General features: G+C 49.5%; 1 protein-coding gene across 3 annotated transcripts in view; it reads left to right on the forward strand.

Annotated features, from left to right (window-relative positions):
- BCL6 (BCL6 transcription repressor) overlaps positions 1-20,167 on the forward strand; it is a 52,466-nt gene that overhangs the window by 26,880 nt on the left and 5,419 nt on the right. The window contains exons 1-7 of one of the 3 annotated variants that reach the window (XM_061413260.1): positions 1,571-1,659; positions 11,960-11,998; positions 12,820-12,990; positions 14,576-14,797; positions 16,364-17,335; positions 17,877-18,061; positions 19,348-19,515. In XM_061413260.1, the coding sequence (XP_061269244.1) occupies positions 12,830-12,990; positions 14,576-14,797; positions 16,364-17,335; positions 17,877-18,061; positions 19,348-19,515 (1,708 nt within the window). In that variant the 5' untranslated portion in view covers positions 1,571-1,659; positions 11,960-11,998; positions 12,820-12,829. Of the gene's footprint in view, positions 1-1,570; positions 1,660-9,434; positions 10,848-11,959; positions 11,999-12,819; positions 12,991-14,575; positions 14,798-16,363; positions 17,336-17,876; positions 18,062-19,347; positions 19,516-20,167 lie in introns of those variants that run through there. The other 2 variants (XM_061413267.1, XM_061413272.1) reach the window with 2 other exon arrangements.

The following is a 20,167-nucleotide window of genomic DNA, read 5'->3' on the forward strand; positions in this document are numbered from 1 at the left end:
GAGACATAAAAGAAACAAGAGTCTCCCTCATTCAGGGATGAGTAGGAGGGGAAAAAACCCCAACCAACATTTAAATAGGGAAACTGGCAGTTCTGAATAAACAAACCAAGGCCCACAGTGAAATGATTCTGCACTGCATTTGCCTTTAAAAAGAAAGGGAGGAAGAAAGAAAGATTTCCCCCCTTTTCCTCCTCCTCCTAACTCAGCTCTAAAACTAAGAGGACTGTGCTGCGTGAAGCGCGTTGTAGTTGTAGCACAGTCTGTTCTAAATCCACGCAGTATCTGTGATACTGGCACCGCAGGCCTTTAGAATTCCCTCCGGCTGGTCTCTTTAAACACAGACAGGAGAGATTTTTAACAACGACCTTGAAACGAGCTGGGAGGGAGCGGAGGGAACCAAGACCTAAAGAAAAAGCAGAACACAAACATGTATTTGGCTCACAGAATTTTGTAGAACACAAGCGTACGCGTACACATACACACACGTTTCTTGCAGCAAGAATTTTCCTAAGAGTCAACAATAACAGAGTAAACCCACCACTTGCTGTCCTGGAAAGAAACAAACCAAAACAAATCCTTTGAACATGTCTCTCAAGTGCAGGAGAGCGTCCTCTCAGTAAAAGTCCAAGAGGAAAAGGAAAATTGAATACCCTTCCCCGCCCCCCTGAAAAAAGTGGGGGTTGGAATTGTTACATACGACAAAAAATTCAAGCTTCTTTCAACACTATCAGTATTAAAACAACACGTCTTCCTTATATCGCTTGAGAGATTTCATAGGGGTAAAACAAAACAAAATCCAACCGATGCGGGATCCTACGATTTACGTAACATCACAAAGTTGCAAAAGGCAAAAATCAGAAGCAAAAATCCGAAAACCATCATAATACAACCACCCCAAATCCCAAACCACCACACCAACAAGGAAAAAAAAAATCCCAAACTGTCCCAAATAAAAATAAAGCAAATGAACCCACCGAAAACTGCTTGGCAAATATTTTTCTCGTGGTGCCTAATATTCTAGCTGGAAAGAGCTGTGGTGTTTATTGTTTTTTTTTTTTTTTTTCTCTCTCTCTCTTACTCGCCCCGAAACCTACTATATATAACAGACTTTTCCCAAAGGTTCCAACCTCTCGCTTCCTTTTGTGTTTTGAGCTCGGAGGAGCTGAGTTTATGGGGAAGAGAGGAGAAATGAGCCCCAGACCCCGGGGAAGCAAAGCGCACTCCCCCTCTTATGTCACCGAATAGCAAATTAGTTCTCAGAATTCCAGAGGCCGAGCTTTGCTACAGCGAAGACGCCGACGTCACAGAGGGGGCGCCCACGTGACGGTGGCGGAGCAGGCTGTACCACCGACCGGGGGCCGGGTAGGGAGAGCCACCGTCCGGCCCCTCGACCCTCGCGCCGAAACCTCCAAACCCGAGACGTCTAGCCTGTGAGGACCCCGAAATCTGCCTGACAGCGGGAAAATATTTTGGCCTGGAGGGCTTTTTATGGCCCGGAGGAGGCATAAGTCGTGAAGAGCTGACACCGAGTCCTCCCCTGCTACGTAGCAGTGGTAAAGTCCCCAGCTCAAATTCCGAGAATTGAGCTCTGTTGATTCTTAGAACTGGGGTTCTTAGAAGTGGTGATGCAAGAAGTTTCTAGGAAAGGCCGGACACCAGGTGATTATTGCTGTTGCTGCCGCCGCTGCTGCTGCCGCCGCCGCTGTTGCCGCTGGTGCCGCTGCCGCCGCCGCTGCTCATGATCATTATTTTACCTTTTAATTCTTTTTTTCTGCTCTTGCCAAATGCTTTGGCTCCAAGTTTCCTATGTGTATCTATTGATGTAAATGTATATATTTATTTATTGTAGCTGTCAGGTGTTAAAATAAATGCCGAAGATTAGTCCCACGTCTCTCCCACTCTAGGATGTAGATTTTTATATTTTTATTATTTTATTCTTGTTGTCTTTGAGTGAATTGGCCGGTTTGGGGAGGCTTTTGCCACCCTCCCTTGTGTTGTTTTGGTTTTTGAAGAGGAGGTGGAGGAGAGGAAGGAGGGGAATTAGGGGGCGGCCGGAGCAGAAAGGACGAGACAGTGCTTGGGGGGTGATTCGGGCAAGTCTGGGGGCTGTCTGGCCCCAGACGGCGGAGAGGACGCGCGCTCGCGCTCTCGCTCTTTCTGCTGCTGCTTGCGTACGGCTTGTGATCTCGCTGGATTCGTGCGGCTGTGGTTTTTTTTTTTTTTTCCCTCTTTTCTCGCTTGCAAACTGCCTTCCTTGCTCCCTCGCTCCAGCCTCGCCTTTCTTCCTTCCCTCTCCCTTCCCTCGCCTCTCCTTCCTTCCCTTCTCCCGTCCTTCTTGGTCACTCCGGGAGGCGAGGAGGGAGGCTGCCCTTTCGCTCGCCCCGCTGGCTCCCTTCCACCGGCCTCGGTCCTCTAGATTCCCCACCTCCGAGCCGAGATTTTGGAGGAGAAATGCAAGCGAACTCCTCGTGGTTATTTATTTATTTTTTTCCCTTCATAAACCCAGATGAAGTGTTCCTTTCTGAGCCGCGATCTTCCTAACGAGATCCGAGCGTTTTGGTGTCCCCTTCCCCTGCGTTTTGGGGGAGGTTTAGCTTGCCTGGGGGCGGGGATGTTGAATAGTTTGGAAATCATTCTTTCTTGGTTGCAGTCTAGGGAGTCGGGAACCCCCGCGCGCTCTCTCTCCCGGTCCTGGGGAGAGAGGCTTGTGGCGGGATGGGGATTTGGGGGTGGGGGTGGGAAAGGGGTGCGCGTTTGCACCTGCGGTGCTGTTCAGAGTGCGGGGACTCCGGGAACCTTCTCAGGACGGCCCAGCCAAGCGGGAAGGTGGCGGGATTTCTGGCGGTCGCGGTGTTTGTATTTTGGGCGCTGCGTGACTCGGTGTTAGCTCCCAATGGCTGTTTCCCCGCTTTCCTAAATTTTTATTTTTCCCATGGTGCAAGCTTTGTGAAAACAAACAAAACAAAAACTGCGGGTCGGAGAGTAGCGGCGTCAGGCTTCAGATTCCCGAGGTCCTTGCACAGGGCGAGGGAAAACACAAACAGCCCCAGCCCGCGTTCCTACGTGCAAGACCCGGGAGGAGAGAAGGGCACTTTGTGGCCCTGGCTGGGGGACTTGGCGCGGGAGGAGGGGGCGCGGGCGCAAACGGGAGATCTTTGTGAGTGATTTTGCAGAAATGGATTGCGAGGTTGGTTGGATTTGCAACCTGTAGCTCTCATCGAGGGAGTAGGAATGGGGGAAGGCGGCGGCGGCGGCGGCCGGGGGCGGGAGCCGGTAGGGAGTCGGAGCCTCGGAAATCGGCTGCGCTGGGGAGCCGCGGGAGCGAGGGGGCCACTCCGCTGCCGTATGTAGTTACCGTGGTAAATGTCTTGAGAACTGTAGATTGCGTTGCCGTTATGATGCCGTGTTATTGGAACTCTGGCCAAAAATGGAACTCGTGTTGCAATAATTGAGTTTTTAAAGCTATCCCATGGAAAACAAGTACACAATCCTACAAATTAAAAAAAAAAAAAAAAAAGCTTGAAAAAGATCCTGTTTATGTTGTGCCCCTTCTCGAAATGTTTGTCTTGGTGGTGGGGGTCCTGACAGCTGAGCCGAAGGAATGGCCCCAGACTGGGCGCTCCAAATCGAGAACTGTTACTGGGTCCCTGACCTCTTCTGTGAGCTCGCCATCCCCTCCAGGAAACTGATTTAATCCTTTCGGATTTTTTTGTTCCATCAGTTTATAGTTTCCAGGAGGAATATCTTGTAATGCGTCCCCTCCACCCCCACCTTAAAGTAAAGTGAGTGTCAGTAGATGCTTTTTTTTTTTTTTTTTTTTTGTCAAAAAGGAAAAAGAAAATGGGGCAGGAGAGAAGGAACCAGGGAAAGGGCTGTTTAGAAATACAGTTTGTGGCTCAGAGCGATGCCACTGGCTTCCTCTACAGAGACTGCCAGTTTCCCTTTTTCTTTGCAAGGTGTGTGTGGTTTTGATAAATAACTTAAGAAAAAAATTAAGAGGGGGGCCGGCAAGATCCGTCAGGAGACAGGTATCTATTTTGCTCGCTATTTACTACCAAGAGCCTTTGGCACTTGAACAGAACCTCGTAAATCTGCAGCCCAAGTTGAAGTTCATCTGGCCCTAGTCCACACGCTATTCCTGGAGGTAGCAAACATGAGCTCAAAGGAACGAGGTGAAATCACATTCTCGCTTTAAAATATATGCTTTTTTTTTTTTTTTTTTTTTAAAGGAGAAAAGATAATGTGTCTCTGGGGGAGGAGGAAATGGAAAGGGAGTACCAGGAGATGGGCATTCCCTGCCTTAAATGACTGTAGTTGAGTTTTCAGGCCAAAATAGAAGCCTGCGGATGGGAAATAGTCCCCCCTCTCTCCATTTATAAATAGAAGTTTCCAATATCCTACTTGGAAGACTTTCCAATACTGCAGGCCCAAGCATTGACTGATTTTAAGGGTCTGTTGATAGTGACGATAAGGCTATCTATTTGTAAAAACAGAGCAACTTGAAGGAGAAAGCAGATAGAAGTGGGAATTCTCCAACTGGTTATTTCCTCTATGCTCAGTTTCTAAGGGTTCTACCCCTTGCTTTCATGAAAACAAATGTTCCATTTTTATTCTGGGTTTGGGACAGGAATGGGACAGTAAACTCTTCAGCTATCGTTAGCTGAGCCTTAAAGAGTTCCAGTTATTGGTTGAGTAAATGGTAGCCATAACTAGATGTCAAAATTCTTCCTTCCCTCTCTCCTTTGCTGGGTAGCCACACTCACAACCCACTTTGTTGTGAAAAATTCAGATTCACAGGAGGTGGTGCGGCAGCGCCACCCCTCGGTGGATGAAACTTATCTATTTGCAAAAGTCAAATATTTGAAAAATATTGTGAAATGACCTTATGAGGATTTTTTTTTTCTTTAGGAAGGAGAGATAAAGCTAGCTTTTTAAAAACTTGATTTCTCAAAAGGAGGGAGAAAAACGGTTTTCGAGCTAGGATGGTGTCAAAATAGGCGAAGTAGTTCGAGTGTGTGTGTGTGTGTGATGGGGGGAGGGTTGCCTGGTTGGCTTTAAGTAGGCGAGTTTTACAGGCGGAAGTAGCGCGCCGCCCCCCACTCCCGCCGCCTTGGACTTGACTTCTCTGGGCACCCGAATTCTGCTGCCTGTCTGATATTGAGATAAGAAGGAATGTTTTGGTGTAAAAAAAAAAAAATACTGACTGGAAGTCCTGTAGTTTTTGCTGGCGGTGGAGATGGTGTCTGTGGGGGGTTGGTTGGGGAGGGAGGGTTGTGGATTGCCAGGGGCAGTGGCAGGCTGATCTGTAGCCGGTCTGGAGACCTCTGGGAGTTAAAGTAGTGTGGCGCGTGCCAGTTTCCTGCACTGCGCAACAAGTGGGAAAGCTGCCGCAGTGATCGGAGCGAGAGTGCTGGGTTGTGGGAAAGCTGGCCGGTTTCTCCTCGCCCCACTAGAAGCCAGAACGGCTCCTCCCTACCCTGCCCGCGTCCCACTCCGAGACCACAGCCCCACCAAAAGACCAACTCGTCCCCACTCCCCCATCCGCGATTTAGCCAAGCGCTATAAGACTGGGTGGGACCCTTCTTCTGCCCTTGGCCTCCAGGGTCTCTTTTCTCCGTGGGAATCAGTTTGTACCCGACTTTTTTGGTGGTCGACAGGGTTTGGCAGGAACCTCTGCCAATACTGCCGAGTGCCATCCTGCTTTTTGAAGACAAGTGCATTCTTTCTTTCTGTTCCCAATACATTTAGGGCTGGAAAAATCTACGTATAATACACGCACGCAGCTTCAGATATTGCGTTGTGGTTGCTAGAGGTGTGAGCATGGGGGAAAACGAATTACCTTCTGTAAATTAAAATGTTTTCCTGCTTTGCCCTATGGAGGCAATCCCCTCCCCCTAATACACCACAACAGCAGAAAGGTGGGGGGCAGTCGAGGGTGGAAGGCTGTGGTCGCGCGGCGGTTTTCGTACGGACCGAGTCCGCCACCTAGTGGTAGGTCTTGGCGGAGTTCCCCACTTTGGGCATTAGACAGACCGCGTCACCTTCGGGTCCCCAAGTATCTCAACCAGGTGCTAGGACTGATGCAGGGCACCTTCCAATGAGGATGACACCTAACCTCCAACGTTTTGGTAAGGCGGAGGAAAATTACAAGGCCTGCGGATGCTTACCCATTCATGTCGCTCAGCGACGGGCAGATATCTGCATCTGCTTAGAGAATCAAAAAGCACCCCCTTTTGAAAACACTGCCTCCCAGTTGCTGTGGCCTTTCCCGGGGCAAAGTCTACAGTGGAGGGATACCACAAGGGCTCTAGGACATACAGCTCTTTACAGTGAGGAAACTGGCTTGATGTGAGGGTTAATGGGGAGTTAGTGACCTAACCGGAACCAGATTTTAAGCTTCTGAATTCCAGGTCAGTGACTTAAAGTCAAAGGCGAGTTTGTCTCCGCCCCTTCGAGGTAGCTGAGAAAAAGCAGCTGAAGGCAGAGGGAGCCATAATTTTAACCTCTTAGGTAACCATAATGGGAAAGAGTTCTTTCCCCATATTTCTCCGAGCAACTTGTTTACAAAGTATGGCCCAAGATTTTCCGTAACAGACTTTGAAAAGCCCACTGAAGCGCTGAGAGGTGGGAGCATCAGATCTTGGGGAGGGGGGTGTGCGTGTGTCAGGGCGTGATTAAAGCCCCGTCCCTAAACTTGCAGAGATTGCACCTCACTGTGTCGGAGGCTCACATTTGGATCCTGAAATAGCTCGGACCACCCCACCCCCCACTTACAAACTTTGCTTAGTGGATTGGTGAGAAATCAGTTGTGTGCGTGGGTCCTATGGACAGGCAGAGTGTAATCCACAATAGCTTCTCAGTAAAGTTTTCTCGCTTGGAGTTCAAAACTTAAGATGGCAAACGCGCGTCCGCGTGCTGGCGGCCCCTAGCGACCACTGGCGCGCACACCCGCGAGAGAAGCCGTTGATTCCACCGCCCTGGTCAGCAGGAATCAAGTTCTGCCTCTCCCACTTCGGGAGCTGTTGCAGGCCGCGTTGGAGAAACGCGCCTCTGTTCGGGTTGGAAACGAATCTGGGGACGTGTTTGAAGAGCGGTCAAGTTTGACTCATCGTTTTCCAAGGACAGTTAGTGCCTTCCATCTTCATTAACGTGAATAAAGACCTTGGCTGACTTCTGTCCAGATCGGATTTTTAAAGGCATTGTTTGCTTGGGGAGATCATGCTTCTGCCCTCCCCCGTCAGCCTTTTTGCAAAGGCCGAGCCCGCTCCAGGCAGGATGGCCAAAATATCTTTGCTCGTGTCTGTTGGCATTGACTGCCGGCCCTTTCTGGAAGGCAGTCGCGAGCTGGGCGCCCGGGGAGTGTCCCTTCTGCAGCTCCTCTTCAGATCTTGATGATAAAACACATCCCTCTATTTTATTGCATTTCCTAGAAGCTTGCAGGCTTGCAAGAGCGCTGTTGGCAGGAAGTGTGATAGAAATGAAAGTCAGGACATCATGTCCCTGAACACCTCCTCGGTCACCCAAAGCGACTGCAGAGGCCACCACGTTATCAAATTCACTTTCATCTACGGTGTTCAAACCCTCCCGCCCCCCAGACAAAAGCGTGAGGGGGTGTTTCTCCCCCAGAACAAAAACAACTCGGCGGTTTGACCCTACCCCCACCCCCGTCCCAACCGCCAGACCCCCGAGACTAGACCCAGGCGGCTCCTTAGCTGAGACGCTGCGGAGAAAGGGAACGCTGCGGCCAGAGCCCTGATGCGGGTTCCACTGCGGCGGCTCCGGCCTTATTAAAATGCCTCGTCCCTGCCTCTCAAGAGTGCTTTGCACTTCCAGATTCTCCTCTGGATTTCTCAACGAGTTATTGGAGTTATTAGATTACCAATAATCCAAAACCCGACCGGGATAGAGAAAGGGGGAGGGGGAAAGGCTTTCTCCAAATCCGGAGACTCGATCTAAACTAGGTCAATAGAAGGAGGGGCGGGGCGACAAGGAGGAGTCGGTTTTAAGCCTTGATGGAGGGCTCTCTCTAGTGTCAGGCAGCGGTAAAACAGGATTAGGTTTGAGCTCCCGGAACCACGGGGACTCCTAATTTCCAATAAATGCATTTAATTTTAGCTTCCCTTCCTAGATTCTCATCCCATCCCGTGTTAAATTGCATCCTTCGCTTTCACCTTTATTCTACCCGGCGAAGGGATGAGAAAGTGGGATTTTATGAGGCCAAAGAGGCCCCGTCTTTACTGACCCCGCCCCCGCTGCTGAGGTGCTGCGCGGCGCAGTGTGACGCTACCCTCCAGTTTTAGGACTGCGCTGCGGCCTAAGAGGCTGCATATTTCGCCTCCCTAGCACCGGGTCCCGCAGGTGCCTCTTGGAGTCCGATGCTGAGACCGATTAGGAGATGGCGCCCGGGGGTTCTAACTCCGAGGAAGGCCCGGGGAGGGCAAGGCAACCTTGGCGCGCCCATGAACGCGCTAGAGTTTGAGCCCAAGGCTTGTGCCAATCCTGACCTTTTTAATCTATGGTTTCAGAGAAATCGGATTCGGAAATTTCGAAATCTAGCCAGGTTCGGCCTGGCAGCTTCTATTCTGGGCGGAAATCGAGCTGAGCTGGGTTCTCCTTCTTGCCAACGTAGGCGGAAGGGGCTTTCGGTTTAGTTTTCCTTCAGCTCGGGTGGGGCGCGCTGGATGGAGACCCTGAGCTCTAGGACTCCATCTTTTTGACTTGGGGGGGCCTCGACCGCCCACTCCCTTTCAAACGAGGGGACGGGGTCGGAGGGGCAAGCAAAGAGAAAGAAAAAGACGCACCAGGCAAATAAACGCCGTAATGGGGCAACTTGAAGTCAAGCCTGGGATAGAACGTGAAATCCTGGCTTTCAGACCCGGCTGTGCTACTAACTTGCCTGACTTTCCCTGTTTAAAAAATTGTTGCGGGGGAAGGGTTGGACTAGGTGAACTCTAATAGACTCCTAGACCTGGCGCGGACGAGGGATTTAGGGGAAAGTGCGCCGTATTCCCCGCGAGCCTCCCCGGGCGGCCCCCCCTCGCCGGGTGAATCCCCGGCGGCCCGAGCGGCGCAGGCAGCGATCCTGGCTGCCGTCGGGGCCGGCAGCTTCCTGGAAAGTTACTTCTCGTTGGAGCCGGCGATAGGCAGAGAGTGTTCTGTGAAATCCGCTGAGTTGAGATCGACTGTGTTCCGGGAATGAGAGGGCTGTGCCATTCCCCTCACTGCCCCCTGCCTTGACGGCGTAACAGGAAAAAAAAAAAAAAGGCACACATAATGTTAGCTACCGAGGTGCACGAAAAGTTTTACTTGAATGTAACCAAATTCACGGCTATCGCCGGGGCTCCGCCGCGCCCGTGGGGGGCTTCGAGGTGGACGCGCCGCGGTGCAGGCAACACGCCCGGGGGTGGGCGGTCCCTAGCAGACAGGTACGGTGTGATGGGGGTGGGCCAATCTGCGGATCTGCGCCGGCTTGCCCGGCTGCAGGGCTCGAGTTTGTGCCCTTGTGTGTGAGCAAGAGAAGAGGGCCACCTCTGGAGGTGGGAGGAAAAGGATGGGATCTTTTCATATAGGCTGGCTTAGCGCTTCCCATCCCTTGTCTCTCTTTGCCTTTCTGTTGTCTTCTTTACCTTTGCCCCCCCCCCCCCTTTTTTTTTTTAAAAGGGGAATTCCCTCGTTTTTCATCAAGCCCTTTAAAGGATCTATCTGCCTTCTCAAGGTGCCTCGTTTACACAGGGAAAGCGCCAAAGGAGAGAAAGTGTATGGGGGTGGAAAAGACCAGTCTAACTTTCACTTGGTGGTTACTGCAGCTGGTGCTGGGATGGAGTCGGGAAAGGTCTGGGCTCTTGCAGATGTCAGTTTCTTCTTGACACCTCTGCTGTCTTGGTTGCTTCTGTGGAAGGAGTCTTGTGCTGACATTGGTGGGATGGCTGAAGCTAGTAGGCAGGGTTTCTTCCGGGCTTTGCTTGGAATTAGTTCTGAGATCCTGGATAAGACTTATCTCATGGAGCCTCACTCTCCTCCCAGTTAATGGTGGCTATTATAAGGATCAGACACAAAAATGGATGATAAACAGCTGAGTGGTCTGTGAAAAGCAAACCAAATTCTAGTGGTGCTCCCACACCTGCAGCATATAGAGGGTGGCATCATTGCCCACACCCACCATGACTAACATACTCACTCATTGGGGGGTTCCTAAGATAAAGCTAGCTTGGAAAGGAGTGGACTTAATAAGGGCAGGGGCCTTAGTGTATGTGCATTATTTGGTCAAGCCAGGCCGAGAGGTTTACAGTGGAAGGTGCCCAGCCAACAGCCTGACAGACAGTGGACCCAGGGGGATTGTTTGTTTGTTTCATTCTGCATCAGGAGTGAGTCATTGCCACTTGTCAAGGTGAAATGGCAAATCTGCACTTCCTGTGGTTCCTAGAGTCTGTGTGACTGGAAATCCACAAGCGAGAGGGTGGTTGAAGCTGGTTAAAGGACAGCCTTAAGTATTCCAGAGTTGTTGAGGGATCTCTTCCGGAGGGGAGGAGGAGAAGGTTTATAAATAAACCTCACATGTGTCTGCAGTATTCCTTTTCCAAGGACACAATCATTGAACTTCGGTTAGGACCCATTCCGTGTATCTTTTTTTGCCAATCCAAGTTCGGATGGGGAGAGGAGGAAATAGGTTCTTTTGTCTTTTTCTATCCTCTCTCTTCCCCCATTTCCTTCTCGCCTCCACTCACTCACATGCACACATTAACCTTGAAGCCTATGAGATTGAGTGACTGGCACTTGGGACCACAGAGAAATGTCAGAGTGTTTGGTTACAGACTCAAGGAAACCTCTCATTTTAGAGTGCTCATTTGGTAAGACTCAGCAGCCTGGAATGGGGGCAAAGTGTCTGTGTGGGGGAAGGAACTTAAAAATGAGATTCACCCACATCAGGGTGCTGTCTTGCCTGTTCTACAGCACGTAGGCTGATTTGGAAAGGGGACAAGAATTTGAGCCAGAAGACCTAGGGCTGGGTCACTCACCATTTATGTGGCCCAATATGACCTCCTTGGCCTCGGGCCCCTTTACCCGGAAAATAGCTCTGAAAAGCTACATGTTAAAAAAGACGAGTTGGGGTAGGGTTCAGATATTGTTTTGTTTCTGCAGCCCACATGTGATCATAAATGAGTCTTTCACCTAGACTTTAAATGATTTTGTTTTAGAGAAATCAATTTGGAGAGGGTCCGTGTTTCTTGAGTGCTCCCTGGCCAGTTCTCAGCTAAACCACACAGTTAAATCTCTCACCAGCAGGGGGAAGCACAAACTTGGAAGTTTGTGGCACTATATCTGATCTTAGACCCAGGAGAGATGGGATTGGAAACTTTGAAAATGAACAAAAGAGTAGATAAACCATCTCAGGTTGGATTCTGCACATTCCTTATTTAGTCTTAAGTGCTTCAGACAGTCAGGAAATACTGCCTGGTAACTCAATTTTGTCCTCTGTGAACTAAGGATAAAGATATTGACCTTGTTGGTCTTGTGGAATCATTCTAAGTTTGGAAGATAGTATTTTAGCAGGTTTTGATAAGCATCCAGTTTTTAGGCCCCTGAAGGATCATTTCATTAATATTGAAAGAATCACTTTTCTTATTTTTTTTTCTTTCCCATAAACTCTATTACATTTGGATGGCATACATTTTTTACTTTGAAAAAGGAATTAAATGTGTATATGTGTATGTAATTAACGTATGAAATTGTATTCTGAGTACTCAAGGTAAAAACATTATTATCGTGTAGCTTCGGGTGCCTGTTGTTTCTGTAAGAGCCGAGCTGGATAAAGTGTTTGCTCACTTGTGGTAAAACCGCACCAGCTGGCAGGCTGCAGCTATCAGAGTAAAACTAAATATGTGTGTCCTAAAATAAGACTATAGTGGACAATCTTACATTCATTAAATCAATTTCTGCTTGGTTTTTCTCTTCCCTGCAGGTTTTAAGCAAAATTTTGGACTGTGAATCAAGGCACTGGGTAAGTAAATTGAATTATACGCTTTACAGTTTTGTGGACAAACTGTTTCTTTTGAATTTGCCAGTGCATGTGTCTCTGTGAACGGTGCCACCTTTCTTTAGATGAGAGAAAGGACAGCTGATTGCCTCTCCTTCACACCCCCCCACCCCACCCCTACTCTTTTGCCCCTGCATTTGACTGTCTTAACACTCATGTGACCAGGGCTTCCCTTACTTGTTGCTTGGTTCACAGTAATTTTGCTGCCTACTATGCACCAGCAGTTCTGACAGTTGCATTCTGACAATTCTGAAGCTTAGCAGGGGAGAGACAGATGGTGGCTAGGATGATGAGATGAGATACTGATGAGAATAGCTATGATTTTTGAGAATCTAGTGTGGACCAGGCACATATCTCTAAGTTTTACCACCGCAGAGGAATTAGTACTCCCCATTTGGGGAAACTGAAGCCCAGACATCGTAAAACAACCTGTTCCAAGTTATACAGCCTGCAAAAGGTATGGCCCACGTGCTAACCTTCAAAGCATGCTTTCTCTCCCCTGTCACTCACTCACTGCCTCTCAATGCTGGTGGCGTGTTTGGTATGTGGAAAAAACGTTCAACAAATACTCATTCCCTTCCTCTTTCCCCTATAGGGTTTTCTATTAACAAGTCAGGTAAAGATGATTATCTCCTAGTACAGACATGAAGAGAAATGCCCAGAGGTGGCCGATGAATTGTTCAAAAGCAAACACAAGGGAGCAGGCTGAGCCACCTGCTCTCACACTCCTGGTGAGAAGGAAACAGGTTCTGGAGGACTAACAGGATTTTGACCTTTTCTTTCAGGTGAAGAAAAATGGCCTCGCCAGCTGACAGCTGTATCCAGTTCACCCGCCATGCCAGTGACGTTCTTCTCAACCTTAATCGACTCCGGAGCCGTGACATCTTGACTGATGTTGTCATAGTGGTGAGCCGGGAGCAGTTTAGAGCCCATAAGACAGTCCTCATGGCCTGCAGGTAAGGGGTCTGGAAGTAGAAGGCAGATGATGGATATAAGGGGAGCGAAGGTGCTGGCTGCCAGGGTGGAGGGTGGAGGCCTCTTGCAGTGTTTGGGGCCACATCTCATTGTCTCTAGGTCCCCAGCACATGGCCTGGCAGAGTGGGTTCCCAGGCAGCAAATGAATAAATACACTTTTAGAAAAGAAAGCGTTTCCATTCTGTGGGAATAGAGGGAGAAGAAATCAGATCCTGTCTCCAGAAGAGATGTGTTCAGGGCAAACGGAATGACTTTAGTGAACCAGTGGGGAAAAAATGAAAAGTGAAAGCGAGTTTTTAAACATTTCTAGCAAGTTAAGTTGAGATCTTTTGCTCTTTTTTTCTGATTGTATTTATTTATACTATGATTATATTTCCGTGGGTGTTTCAGAGAATATCTAAGCTGGTGAAAGTGAGCTGGCTAATTCTTTATATTTGTCAAGTATTTCAAATGTTCAGAGCAGTTTTACATTCCATCATCTCCCTGGATTTTCAAAGTGGCCCGTATTATGGATGGCATGATTAGCTCTATTTTATAGATGATAAGATGAAAACGTTTATAGGTGAGCTGACGTAGAGTCAGGAATCTGGATTGCAAGTAGAGGACATACAGAACATCTACAACAAGCACCTTTAAAAAAAATAGTGGAAAGGTTTATAGAGAGTTAAGATAATAGATGACACTAACCAAATGCTTACTGTGTTCAGGCATCAGTTTGTCCCCTTTACATTTTCATTCTTGCCACAACTGTGTAAGGGAGACATTGCCATTCCTGCTTTGCAGATAAGGAAACCAAGGCGCAGAGAAGTGAAGTCCCTTACCCAAGGTTTCATAGCTACTTACTAAAGTCTAGTAAGTCTAGCTCATTTCTGGCAGCATGCTCAGGAAGAGTAGAATCCAGATGACAGTCCAGAATTCTGGCCTCTCCCTGCATGCTCTTTCCTGAATCTGACATCATGGTACCAGGAGGTATAGCTTGACACTGACTTAGCTCTCCTGGGAGTATTGACCTTGTGATGGGCTTTTAGAAAACAATCTATGGACTTTTAGAAAATCAGTAAACTACAGATATAGGTATCATTTTATTTGTTTGTCATCAATACCCAATTTGCTTCTAAAAAGTACAATAAGATTTTTAGAATGAGGATAATGTGGTGGAGCAAGAAAGGAAATGCTTATCCCAAAGATGTAAACTAAAAATAGTTACTGCAAATGAGTGCTAAATTTAACTCTGGTAATCTGTGCAGTGAAGACCAAAAGGAATACAGGTTCTGTGACTTTGAGAAAATTACTTGACCTCTTTGATCTTAGTTCCTCCATTTGAAAAGGGAGAGAAGGATAGAATCTATCTTATAAGGTTGTGAGAAACACAGGAGAGTAGATGTAAAGTGCTTAATGACTCTCTGACATTGAGTAAACTCTCCATAAATGGCAGCTATTGTTAATTGGCATGGAAGGTCCAGAGCTTGGTCCAGGGAAAAGGGGCTTAGGGCCCCTGCTAACTGTAATTGATGACCGTTTCTGTAATTGATGTCTGCTATAGTGAGACATTCCTTTGTTTTACAGTGGCCTGTTCTACAGCATCTTCACAGACCAGTTGAAATGCAACCTCAGTGTGATCAATCTGGATCCTGAGATCAACCCGGAGGGGTTCTGCATCCTCCTGGACTTCATGTACACATCTCGGCTCAATCTGCGGGAGGGCAACATCATGGCCGTGATGGCCACAGCTATGTACCTTCAGATGGAGCATGTTGTGGACACTTGCCGGAAGTTCATCAAGGCCAGGTGAGCTGCCACCTGGATGGAGGCCTTGGAGATGGAAGGGACCACAAAAGATCAGTGACCCTTGATAATGCATGCACGTAGAAAAAATAATCCTCTGTGATACGCCACAGCCTACTTTCCATTGCTTTTGCACACTCCTGCTATTCAGATATGCCACGTGTATCCCCACTTCTTGCTTCCTTCCATTCACTTGATTGACCCTTTCCTCCCACCCATCCTGTTGACCACGCCCGGATGCCGACTTCTTCATTGTGCAGTTATCACTTTGCTCTTTCCGCAGCTGTTCAGTTGTTTCCCAAAGCCCTTTGTATTCCTGTTAGACTTTGCTTCTCTTTCACTATTTGCATGTGTGTTTTAGTTCTCCTTTAGGCTTCCATTGTAACTATTTACATACTTAGTTCCCCCACCAGACTGTGGGCTGCTGTACTCATCTCTTATGTCACTCTGCTCCTAAACGAGAGAACGTTTACTGAATTACATTGGGTTCACTGGGTCTAACCCCCTACCTGGGATCTGGTGAGATAGGACGGTCATTGAAAGATGAGAAACCTGAGAGCCAAAAAAGTGAAGAGCTTTGCTAAGTAGAACACTTAGGCCTTGACTTCTGTAGAATCATTTGATTCAGCTTCTCTAGGGTGATCGCAGCCCTTCTCCAACAGAAAAGTTTCCAGCCTCTGTTTGAACATCTCCAGGAGCAAGGAACTCATTGTTCCCAGAACCACGCAGTTCTACCTTGGACAGTTTGAAAGTTGAAATCTGGCTCCTTTCACCTTCATTCCTTGGTTCTAGCTCTGTTAACTGCAATCACACGGAGCTGGCCCACTTTTCGCCCACGTAATGTCCCTTCAGGTACAGGCAGCTTGAGCTCTTTGTCTCCTGTGGGTGATAATGGTGGCAAGATCATTTATAAGTGCTTTCCCTGGGTCCAGCCTTGTGCTGGGAGCATTCAGTAACTAGCTCCAGGTCACAGAGCTGATGAGTGGCACCACGGGGACTAGAAACCAGGTCCTGTTGCTGCAGAGCCAGGGCTTCCCACCCTGGCACCTGCTGCCTCTTCTCCAAAAGGAAACTTCCCTATGACTCCAGGCAGTGAGTTCCTTCTTCACAAACACCAGTTTGACAGTGACCTTCCAAACATGTGACACCAGCATCAAATAAACACTTCCCTCCCTGAAGCTCAGGTTTCACATGTATAAAATGGAAACAATAATGCCTTCTCAACCTTCCTTGCAGGATTCTGTAGGGATGAAATGAGATAAGGGCTCCAAAAGCTTTCCGTTTTATAATAGCAGAATAATTAGAGATTCACACGTATATGAACATATGGGACTTACACAAAATCACACCTGAACAGGCACTGATGGTGTGGCTAACTCACTTAGCTTCTCTGGGCTAGATTGCTAGACTTTTAGCAGAACTGCCTTGTAACTGCAAGTGTTTCCCTAGTCCAGGGCCACGTTGCCTGTGTCTAGCTGACCCCCGCGCCTGTGTGGGTTTCATAGGCCAGTGTCACTTGGAAGGTTCTGATTAGGAGGCCGGGGTCTTCTCTCTGTTTCCCTCCTGCAGTGAAGCAGAGATGGTTCCTGCCATCAAGCCTCCCCGTGAAGACTTCCTCAACAGCCGCATGCTGATGCCCCAGGACATCATGGCCTATCGGGGCCGGGAGGTGGTGGAGAACAGCCTGCCACTGAGGAACGCCCCCGGATGTGAGAGCAGAGCTTTTGCCCCCAGCTTGTACAATGGCCTGTCCACACCGCCAGCCTCATACCCTGTGTACGGCCACCTTCCGGTCAGCAGCTTCCTTTTCTCTGATGAGGAGCTCCGGGATGCCCGGATGCCTATAGCCAACCCCTTCCCCAAGGATCGGGCCCTCCCCTGCGACAGTGCCAGGCCAGTGCCCAGTGAGTACAGTCGGCCGGCCATGGAGATCTCCCCCAGCGTGTGCCACAGCACCATCTACTCGCCCAAGGAGGCGGCTCCTGAGGAGGCGCGGAGTGACATGCACTACAGTGTGGCCGAGGGCCCCAAGCCTGCTGCGCCCTCAGCCCGGAGCGCCCCATACTTCCCCTGTGATAAGGCCGGCAAGGAGGAAGAGCGGCCCTCCTCGGAAGATGAGATTGCCCTGCATTTCGAGCCCCCCAATGCACCCCTGAACAGGAAGGGTCTGGTTAGCCCACAAAGTCCCCAGAAGTCTGACTGCCAGCCCAACTCCCCCACGGAGTCCTGTAGCAGCAAGAACGCCTGCATCCTCCAGACCTCTGGGTCCCCGCCGGCCAAGAGCCCCACTGACCCCAAAGCCTGCAACTGGAAGAAGTACAAGTTCATCGTGCTCAACAGTCTCAACCAGAACGCCAAACCGGAGGGGCCTGAGCAGGCAGAGCTGGGCCGCCTTTCCCCCCGAGCCTATGCTGCCCCGCCAGCCTGCCAGCCACCCATGGAGCCTGATAGCCTTGACCTCCAGTCCCCAACTAAGCTCAGCACCAGTGCGGAGGACTCCACCATCCCACAGGCCAGTCGGCTCAACAACATTGTCAACAGGTGATCAGAGGCAGTCGGGACTTGGGGCCAGGGCTTATCTGAGCAGGATTCTGGACTCACTTCTGATGGATGCAGAGGCTGTGTTCTCTTGCCTGAAATGCTGAGTGTACTGGAGGTGTGGGCTAAAGCCTATTGACTAAATTAGCCTAAGTAAGGAAGGTCCTTAAGCTTCAGTGTATTTTCATAGAGAGAGAATTTCCCCTCTGTGGTAGATGAGCATTCCAAGAATCCCAAGCTCCTGAGGTCTTGGTTTCGGTATGGCATGGGGCATCCTCCTGCTGTCTTGGACGGAGGATGGCCGTGGACTGCAGCACCAAAGGGAGGGAGCTGAGCCTGGGAGTGAGGTTTGGGCTCCATGTGACCCCATCAGTGATCTCAGTATGTCCGCTGTTTGAAGGGAGGCTTGGGGATAAGTAACTTTGTGGTTCCTCATCTCAAGTGGCCCCTGGGCTGCCCTGAGCACAGGGAAGAGGGATGCATGGAGGCCAAGAGGAGGCTCTGCCCTGCTCTATCTGCTGAGGCCCTTTCCTCCTGCCCACAGGTCCCTGACTGGCTCCCCCAGAAGCAGCAGCGAGAGCCACTCGCCGCTCTACCTGCACCCCCCCAAGTGCACATCCTGCGGCTCGCAGTCCCCGCAGCACGCAGAGATGTGCCTGCATGCTGCTGGCCCCACGTTCCCCGAGGAGCTGGGAGAGACCCAGTCTGAGTACTCAGATTCCAGCTGCGGTGAGTCCCTTCCCTGCCCTGGCCTCTGCTCCAGAGGTTTGTGTGTCTATTCAGTGATTGGAAGGAGCCCCTCATTGGAAGTCCATTGGCATTTAAATCACCAGCCCAGATTCCCACTCTTGGAGACCTTATGTAGGGAATGAGACTGACCAAAGCAAGGGGTGAAGAATCTGAGTTATTCTTGGGGAATAGAGAAGGATCACACAGCTCTCTCAGCTTCCTTCCAGCAAAACTAGCGATGGGGCTGGCTACCACTAGCTTCCAGAGCCTTCTCAGGCCCTCTGGACCCAAACTGATTGTATGCATGTTAGTTCACCTTGCTAGACTGTACATTCTAGAAGGAGAAGCATCTGCCTTATTCATGCTTGTGTTTTCCACAGGGCCTAATGAGTCTAGCATGGAGTAGGCACTCAGTTAATATTAGCTGAATTTGATTCACTGAACAGATTGTTAATTGACATTTTTGGATAGTTTGTGATTGGCACCCCCAGTTTTCCCCTCTTCCCCCAGCTCTGGCTCCAGTAGGGTAGCCCAGTAATACTTCTTTTAGGGGTAAGTCACCATGATATGTCATTTCCATATTGTTAAGACAAAAGAAAAAGATGAGTTCCTTACACTGAGAGGCTTGGCACAGGGCCATGGGCCAATAGTTGGGAGAGCAGGGAGGGACTGTCCCATCCTGGCTCCCTGGCTGTTCGCTCTATACTCCAGTTCTTTTTCTCTGGGCCTCTGTTTCTACTTCCACCATCATCTTTTGTCTCCCTGTCTCAGAAGTGCTTGGGAGACATGAAGTCTAGATGGGTGCAAGGGTGACCACAGTCATTGTTAATTCCTCCTTCGATGAACTCGAAGTATTTTTGACTCTGATTCATATCTTACATTCCTGTGATGCTTGATGTTATACAACATGCTCCTGTGAGGTAGGCAGGACAGGGGTTTATTATCCTGATTTTGAAGATAGAGACACAGACAGAGGCAGTCTTACCCGAGGGCTTCTGTGCATGAATGTAAGCTGGTACAGGCCATGTGGGTACCTTGGGTGTGAGTTTCCCTTTTCTACCTTAATATTTGAATCTGTCTCCTTTCTTGGTTCCATGACTGAGACCCTAAACACTAAGAAAGAGGGAATTCTCACAGGCCCTTTGCTCTGGGCTCCCATGAACAATGGGCAGATGGGGCACTGGGGGCTCAGTTTGGCCCTGGGGGTGGCTCCAGAGGACAGGCCATGGAGGCCCACCTCACTTTCTTGACGTGCTGACCCTGGTGTTCCCCTCACCCTCCAACAGAGAATGGGGCCTTCTTCTGCAATGAGTGTGACTGCCGCTTTTCTGAGGAGGCTTCCCTCAAGAGGCACACGCTGCAGACCCACAGTGACAAACCCTACAAGTGTGACCGCTGCCAGGCCTCCTTCCGCTACAAGGGCAACCTCGCCAGCCACAAGACCGTCCACACGGGTATGGCTCTATAACCCATCCCCAAGCTCGCCAGGTTCCCCGGGGCAGAACGGGGCAAGGATTCTAGGGAAAGCAGCGTGGGGCTTTGGGGCCTGGTGAGGTGAGGTAGGGAGCAGGGATTTTCCTGGCCTGAGTGTAGGCCTGGCCTGTCACGTCTTGGCTTAGTGACCCAGCTACTCTGTGTTCCCTTTGTCTTTCCTTTGAGATGCTCTGTGTTGCTTCTCCACCTTCACTGGGGTCAAAAGTGTTCATCTTACTGTACAGGGGATGAACCTTGGCTGAGAGAGGCAGAGACAGGTTGGTTTTTATAAACCAGAAAAACGCTAAAGCCTCTTCGGTCTCTCCCAGGGCTGGTTCCTTATCAGCTCACACCGGGTAGCATCTCATAACCTGATTGTTGTCCAGAGTTGCCTCTCTCCTGGAATTTTAAATGGGCCCATTATCCCAGAAACTTTCCATGAAGGAAGACGTGGCCCTTCTATTGGTTTCCTCTGTCTGAGCATCTACTCCAACTCAGGCCCCACCTCTCTTGCAAATAGAATGCAGCTGTAGTTGCCACTAGCAGAAAGGAAAAGCATGTTTTTTCTCAGAGACAGAAATTAGAGCAGCCTGAGTGTTACCTCTCTGAGGAATGGGTTGACTGAATCAGCCT

Source organism: Bos javanicus, chromosome 1 (genome assembly GCF_032452875.1).
Source record: "Bos javanicus breed banteng chromosome 1, ARS-OSU_banteng_1.0, whole genome shotgun sequence".
Classification (NCBI taxonomy): domain Eukaryota; kingdom Metazoa; phylum Chordata; class Mammalia; order Artiodactyla; family Bovidae; genus Bos; species Bos javanicus.